The 7,883-nt window shown below is 67.1% G+C and overlaps 1 protein-coding gene across 7 annotated transcripts in view; it reads right to left on the minus strand.

Annotated features, from left to right (window-relative positions):
- The window catches only part of LOC136301458 (microtubule-actin cross-linking factor 1-like), a 135,386-nt gene extending 129,228 nt beyond the window's left edge, over nt 1-6,158 (minus strand). For 6 of the 7 annotated variants that reach the window (XM_066204503.1, XM_066204502.1, XM_066204500.1 and 3 more), the window contains exon 1: nt 5,924-6,158. In XM_066204503.1, the coding sequence (XP_066060600.1) occupies nt 5,924-6,143 (220 nt within the window). In that variant the 5' untranslated portion in view covers nt 6,144-6,158. Of the gene's footprint in view, nt 1-739; nt 855-5,923 lie in introns of those variants that run through there. The other variant, XM_066204497.1, reaches the window with a different exon arrangement.
- Nucleotides 6,159-7,883: the final 1,725 nt, after the last annotated feature.

Below are 7,883 nucleotides of genomic sequence, written 5' to 3' on the forward strand. Positions count from 1 at the left end.
CCACCTGGGCCCCTCAGCCCTGCCCGGCTGCGGCTCGGCGAGGGCCCCCGCTGGCGTTGGGGGGCTGTGGGGACACGGATGGGTCCCCAGACCCCTCGTGGCACGGCGGGTGAGGTCACAGGGATGAGGGATGCCGTGCTGCTCCGAGCGGCGGGCTGCCCGGCCGGGATGCTGGGCACCCCACGGAAGGGACACGGGGACCCCCACAACTCTGGGAAAGCCACCCAGGGGACGTGGGGACCTCGCGCAGGGCTGGCCAGCACCCCCAGACATCCCACGCTGGGGCCAGCAGCGCCGCTCATCCCTCGGGCACCGCAGGCAGGGATGCTGAGCCCACGGGCAGCCCACGCAGGAGCCGCGGCACCCAGGAACCCCACGCCGCTCCCCCACACAGCCCACCCGGGAACCCGGAGCACCCCACGCAGGGGACGCCTGGGACGCTCAGACGCTGTCCCCATGCTGGGGACACTGGGACCAGCACGCCCCACGCGGGGACACCGCGCTCCCCGAGGATGCTGCTGCCCCCGAGCATCCACCCCGCAGCGCGCCCGGGGCCGCTCCCAGCGCTCCGGCCGCGGGCACCGAGAAACCCCCGAGAAAACACAGGGAAAACACCGGAAAGGCACCGGAAAGGCTGGGGGAAGGCTCCGGGAAAGGCTCCGGGACGGCGCCGGTTCAGCCCCGCGGGGCGGCCCCGGCGCGCTCCAGGCCCGGGCGCGGGCCCCGGCGGGCGCGGTACCTTTGTAGCGCTCCAGCACGTCCTCGTAGGCCTGCACGAATTCCTTCTCCTGGCTGCGGTTGGCCGGGAGCAGCCCCGGCACGTACCCGGCCATGGCGGCCTTTGTGCCCGGGCTGGGCGCAGCTGCCGGCGGCGCGGCCAGGGCCCGTCTGTGCCGGGGCCGCTTCCGCCGCGCCGCGCCCGGGACCGGCCCGCCCCGGGGACCCGCCCATCGCCACCGGGACCCGCCCCGGGGACCCGCCCATCGCCACCGGGCCCCGCCCCGGGGAACCGCCCATTGCCACCGGGACCCGCCCCGGGGAACCGCCCATTGCCACCAGGACCCGCCCATCGCCACCGGGACCCGCCCCGGGGCCCCGCCCATCGCCACCGGGCCCCGCCCCGGGGAACCGCCCATTGCCACCGGGACCCGCCCCGGGGACCCGCCCATTGCCACCAGGACCCGCCCATCGCCACCGGGACCCGCCCATCGCCACCGGGCCCGGCCCATCGCCACCGGGACCCGCCCCGGGGACACGGGACACGCCCCGGGACTCGCCCACCGACAGGGACACGCCCCTAGACCCACCCATGTCTCCCGGGACCCCGCCACCGGCCCGGTAACGCCCATGGATGGGGACACGCCCATGGATGGGGACACGCCCCTGGACACGCCCCAGAGTTCAAAATTATTGTGGCCACGCCCGTGACCGCGCTCATTAGAATAGGCCGCGCCCACTTGGCCGTGATTGCTCCGCCCCTAATGAGGCCACACCTCCGAACAGGCCACGCCCCCTGGCGGCCGCCCCGAGCCCGCTGCGACCCCTGGCGGCCGCTCGGGGCAGCACCGGGCGGGAGGAGCGGGGGGTGACACCGGGGGGACAGCGGGGATTATATCGGAGGTGACACCAGGGGTGACAATGGCTGTGACACCAGGAACGGCATCAGAGGGGTGACACTGTGTGTGTGACACCGGGTGGTGACACAGAGAGTGATACTGTGGAGGTGATACCAAGAACGACACCAGGGGGTGACACTGGGAGTGACATCGAGGACAACACCGGGGGGTGACTGACACAGACCGTGACACCAGGGGGTGACACAGAGGGATGATAACGGGACTGACACTAAGGGTGACACCTTGGGAAGAGGTGGACGACACTGCCCGGATGTGATGCCGTGACCTCCCAGTGCCACACTGTCACCCAGAGACTCCCCAGTGACAATTCCTGCTGCTGGCGCATCCCAGTGAGCCCAGGAAGTTCATCCCAGTACATCCCATTAGATCCCAGTGCATCACCTCAGCTGACCCCAGGATGGGGGTCCTGCTGCTCTCCACTCTGCTTCCAGCATGGGAAAAACTGGGGGGGCTGCCGAGACCCTGGGGATCCCCTGGGTTGTGCTGGGTTGTGATCCTGGCTGGAAGCTGTGCCCAGGGACAGCCAGACCCCCCTGGCACTGCCTGGACGGGCTGTGGGGGAGTGGAGACCCCTCAGCACCACCTGGAGAGGAATGGGCAGGACAGAGGGGGCCCTGAGAACCAGCTGGGGGGTTTTGGAGGGGATGGCAAGGCCCCACCAAGGGGAACAGTGGGGCAGAGCCAAACCCCACGGGGAAATGGGGGTTCAGGGCCTGGCACTCCCATATCCACAGAAACCCCAGTCAGCCCCCCCAAAATCCCAGCCGAGCTGACGGAGCAAAACCTCCTGTGGAAATCGCTCTTACAGGGGGCACGAGGGTGGCTGTCCCCAGGCCAGGGGACACCCCAGTCCCCTCAACACCCACCCACACCCCGCCGAGCCCACATGACCCCGGCCGGACTCAGCCCCCCTCACTGGGGCAAATCCCGGCCCCTTTTTTGGCCATCTCATGATGCTGCTTTCTCACCCCGATGCGCCGTTCCCATGGCAACTGGAGGGCCTGGCTGGGTAACCACGGCAACGAGAAAAGCCCCATCCCGCTCAGACAGACACCCGGCGTGTCCCCACCGTCACCCAGGGACCCCCGAGCCACCTCAGGGTGGGGGGAGGCCGCACCCCACATCCCTCCGGGGAATGAAGAGGGTCCAGGGGCTGCACCTCCATCTTCCTCCTCCTCCTCCTCCTCCTCCCGCAGCCCCCGGCCTGGGTGGGGTTACACAAATCACCCCCCTCATCCCGGTCTTGGAGGCATCTCCCTTTCGGCTTGGCGCCTTAATTAGGAAAAGTAATTAACGTGGCACGGAGCGCCGGTGCCCGGCTGCATCCCCGGCAGAGCCTCCGTGGGGAGGAGGGTTTAGATCGCGGCCACCTCGTGGCAGGGCCTTTGTGCCCAGCGGTGCCAGGGCCTGGCACGAATCCTCAGCGGAGCATCCCGCTGGGAACGGCCAGAAAATCCCCTGGGAACGGCCGCAGGGGCGCAGCTCCCCCGGCCCTGCCCACGGAGCCACCCGGCACAGAGCCCTGCAGAGGTGCCTGCGCCCGCCACGTCCCTCTGACCCAAAAACGCGTTCCCAGGGAAAGGGAAATCTGTGCCGGCCAGCTGGCACTCAGCGATTCCTCCTCGGGCAGCGGGAAAATGCTGCTCGGAACCTGCCCCGGCCCCGCCAGCCGGCGGCTTCGCTGCTCCCAAGGCAGCAGAGAACAAGGGGGTTTGTTCCCGTGTCCCCGGGGATGAAGCACAGCTCCCTCCCTCAGCCAGCGCCGGCTCTGCCAGCGGCGCGGGTGACGCGCCCGGGTGACAAAGGACTCCCAGGAACCTTTTCAAAGAGCCCTTGGAAAGCCCCCGTGACGCCTCGTCCATCACCCCTGTCCGCTCACCCCTGGCACCCCGGAGTGCCCCGGCCCCTCCTGCCTCAGCAGCACCAAGTGCAAACAGATTTAGGATGAAAGAGCCCTTTTTTTTTTTCCCCAGAAAAAGGCACCAGCTCCCGCCCACCCTCGCCCTCTGCCAAGCGCCTGCAGCGAGACAGAGCAAGGCAGGGCCAAGGGTCACACTCTGACCCTCCACGTCCTGCTCCCCCCTCCCCTCCCAGCACTGCCTCCCGAGGAGATGCCAGAAAAGCAGGGAACGGCTCCAGAGCTGCCTGGAGACCTGGGCCAGCATATCCCAGCCCCCACCAAGGCCCTCCCTGGGCACGGCTGTGTCCTCCTTTCCTTGGCTCCGATAGCCAGAAGGGATGCAGAGACTGCTGGACCCCATGGACAGCGAGGAGCAAGAGCCCCCCAGGTCTCTGTGTCCCCCCAAAACCAAGATCCCTGTGTCCCCACAAAGGTGCCACTCCTTCTGTGTCATCTCTACAGGGTCCACGGTGGCACAAGGGTGGGGCTCCCCAGCCCCAAATCATGCCCAGGCCCCATCCCCAGGCCCTGGTGCCTCCTCCCAAGGATCCCAAAAAGCCAAGCCCCCACAGCCCTCCCCTCACCTCACTGAGAGGTGCCAGGTCCCCCAGGGCACATTCCTCAGGCCACCATCCCTGCTCCCAAACCTGATCCCGATGGGAAGAGGCACTGGGGCGGCCAGCGCCCTGCAGACATTCCCACTGAATAATGCAAGGATCTGAATCAATATTTCAGCTCATTTTCAAACTTGGTGACACAAAACTGTCTCCGAACTCTTCTCTTTTTTTCCCAGCTCAGCACTGTCTCACTGCACCTCCCGAGTTATTTTTACTGGGGAATCTGCATGAGACCGAATTTTGTGACATCCCCCTGCCTTTCATCACGGGCTGGATCCAGCTGGAGTGAAGACAAGCACTCGACATCCCGGGCAGAAACAGAGCTGGGGAATTGCTGGGCCTTGGCAGAATCCATCCCTGGGGTGTGGGAGGATGGGGATTTTGGGGCAGAGCGGGTCCATGGGAAGCAGTGAATATGGCAGGATCCTGGTTCCCCTCCATCTTCCAGCCCCGGGGATTTGGGATTTGGGATTTGGGATTTGGGGCAGGGCCAGCCGCACCCTGCACATTTGCCTATCCCAGCCCCAGACGGTTCATTCTCAAGAACCATCATTTGAATCAACTGGTTCTTCCAGCCCCAAGATTCCCGGGCTGGCACCACGGCACAGCCGGATCCACATGCACCCCTGTGCCATGGGGCAGGCAGGGAGGGAGGGAGGGAGGGAGGGAGGGAGGGAGGGAGGGAGGGAGGGACCAGCACCCCACAGCCACCCCTGACCTGGTGGCACCTGCCCCTGTGCCAGCCGCTGTCCCTGCTCCCCAGCGCTCCCAGTCTGTGTCCCCACAGGATGGTGAGCCCAGCACTGGGGCTGGTTTGGGCACCTCAGGGGTTTGTCACCCTTGTGCCCACCCCCACCAGTGAGATTAACGCCCAGCCCCGGGTTTCTCTTGGAGCAACAGCCAGGGACAGCCTGGCCAGGGCTCAGCAGGGGTCCCTCAGCACAGCCCTGAATCCCCAAATCCCTGTTTGCTCCAGCAGGAGCAGATCAAAGGCGCCTGGAGCGCCGGGAGATGTGGACAGACCCCGGCAGACACAGATCAAAGCCCTTGATGGCCATTTGGCCGCAGTGAAGAATCGAATCCCAGCTCTGGTGCCTGGAGCCACCACCCTGAGCAAATTCCCCCGTCCTCCCTCCTCAGCCATCCTGGAGCGGGGTCCCCACGGCCGGCGCCTGGAGAAGGAGCCATCGGCCAAGGTGGGTCCATCCCTGTCTTTGTTCCTGCTTCCCATCCCCGCTCCTTCCCCTCAGCTGTGACTGGGTCAGCGGCACAGCAGGCAAAGGCACACACGAGGCGCTGTCCCCTCCACATGGGGACACCAGCATGCCCCAATGGCCACAGCGATGGAGCTGCTGATGGGCACCACAAAGGAGCAGCCCCAGCTCCATCACCCGGGTGGGGAATCCCAAACCTCCCCGGGCAAATTCCTCCACGGAGTTCAGCCAAGGGCATTGTTCCACCACGGAGCCATTCGGTCCTTAATTTAGCATTTTAATGTCACCCAACCCGTGAATTGGAGGTTCCCAGTCATCCCTTAACCCCAGTGCTGAAGGGATGAACCGCCCAGGGCGAGCCTGGAGAGGACAAAGCCATGGCAGAGACAAACCACCACCCTGCTCCTCGGCCACCGGGGCCACATCCATCCCTCCCCTCCTCTCGCCATCCATCCCCAGGCTCCCTGAGGAGCAGTGGGGTACAGAGATGACCCCAAGTCACCGCGGGGGAGCACAGGCACGCCCGGAGGGGGAACCAACAAGGCTCTGCCTTACCTGCGACCCTGACGACAGCTCTCTCGGCCGGGTCCAGCACCGAATCCTGACTCTTCCTCTTCCTCTGCTCATGGAGGGGTAAATTCCAGGGCAAGGTGTCCCCGGGGGGGCAGGGGGAGAGGCTGCCCGAGCGCTCGCTGCGGTAGGAGCGCTCGCTCCGGCACGACCGCTCGCTCCGGCACGAGCGCTCGCTGAGGGTCTCCTCGTCGGAGGACGACATGGCCCAGGCCACGGGCAGGAGGGCGGGCAGGACGTCCCCGCGGGCAGCAGCACCCTGGAGAAGGAGCAAACAGCACGTGTCACCGGGCCACCGGCCGCGGGGCCCTCCCCGCCACAGGTGCTGGGGGTGGTGGAGAAGGGACCGTCCACCATGGGTGTCTTTCCGCCCTCTCGGCTGGGTGAATCAGTCCTCCTGGAGGTCCTGGATGCTGCCTCAGTTTCCCCCCGGCTGGGGTTCCCAGGGATGGGGACAGCAGCACAGCTGCCCCTCTACCAGCAAAGCTCACGCTGGAATCCCTGAGCTCAATCCCACAAAGCCAAGTCCAACCTTTTGGGCTCGATTTCTTTGTGCTCAGTACAAGAAGGAGCATCAGCTCGGCTCTGCCCTTTGTACCTGCAGGTTTTTCCCCTCTGAGAACGGGGATGGCTTTAAAAATCTTATTAATCATGGCAGAGGAAGATGGTAAGGCTTTCTGGAGCACGCCGGGAGTGAGCTGTGCCGCGTACACACGCTGGGCAAATAAGCACCTTGCATGAGACATATTTAAAATAAATCTCATTGTGTCCTCTAGCACGGCCAGGAAAAAATGCCTGAGACTCCTACAACCGATGTGCCGCGGCGCAGGAGCCGCCTCCATCACGCCGAGCCTTTCCTTATTCCCATCATTTAATCGGCAAAACAGGAACAAAGAGACCCAAAAAAACATTGAAAGAAACGGAGAAAGGATTCCATGAGTCATTCACCCCCCATCGAAAAGCTGCGAAAAAATGAATCGCGGCCCAAAACCGCGGCTCCCCCGGCAGCCCCGAGGGGCTCAGCCCGCGCCCTGTTTTTGGGGGACCCGCGGGTGTGGGGCTGGGGGGGCTGCGGGGCCGGGCGGGGTTCGGTGCCCAGGGAGCGGCAGGGCCGGGGGCTGCGGGGGTTGGAGCCGGGTTTGCGGCGCGGGCGGGGGGGCAGCAGGTGCAGGAGGCAGCGGGGTGCGGGCACGGCTCTGCGGGGGCACACGGGGCCGGTGTGGCCCCCCCCTCCCGGTCCTGCTCCAACCTGGTCCTACCCCCGCTCCCGGCACCTTCCTGTGTCCGCAGCTCCAGCCCAGCCCCGGCGGCTGCTGCTCCCCTTTCCCGGTCCATCCCCATCCCCACCGGCCGCCCTTCCGCGCTCCATCCCCGCTGCATCCCTGTGTCCTTCCCTTCCCGCTTCATCCCCCGCTCATCTCCCGCTCTGACCCTGCGCTTTCCCGCTCCATCCTCGGCGCTTCCCCGCTCCATCCCCGCTCCATCCGCCGCCCTTCCCCGCTCCCTCCCCGGTGCGCACCCCCCTGCCCGCAGCCCCGGCCCCGCTCACCCCCCGCCGGCGCTCCGGTACCGACTGGGCGCGGGCAGGACGCGGCGCTCCGGTGCCGGCCCGGCCCCGCCGTGCGCTCCCGGTCCGGCCGCTCCCGGCCCCGCCGTGCGCTCCCGCCGCCGCGGCGCCTCCCCCGGCCCGGCCCGGCCCTGCCCACCGGGCGGCGGGGAGCGGCGGGGGGGTCCCGGCCGCCTCCCGCCCCGCGCAGCCCCGGCACCGGCCCCGCCGCCCGCCCCTGCACCAGCACAACCGGCACCTCCACCCCGGGCACCCCCGGGCAACCCCCTCGGGGCTCCCACCCCGCGCCCTCCAACCTGCCCACGCTCCTCAGGGCACCCCAACGCCTGCTGCCTCCCCACGCTGCACCCCCATTGCTCTGGGGGTCCCCCTCCAGCC

This window comes from Chamaea fasciata, unplaced genomic scaffold (genome assembly GCF_029207755.1).
Source record: "Chamaea fasciata isolate MVZ Bird 193981 ecotype frontalis unplaced genomic scaffold, bChaFas1.0.hap1 SCAF_26, whole genome shotgun sequence".
Lineage (NCBI taxonomy): Eukaryota > Metazoa > Chordata > Aves > Passeriformes > Sylviidae > Chamaea > Chamaea fasciata.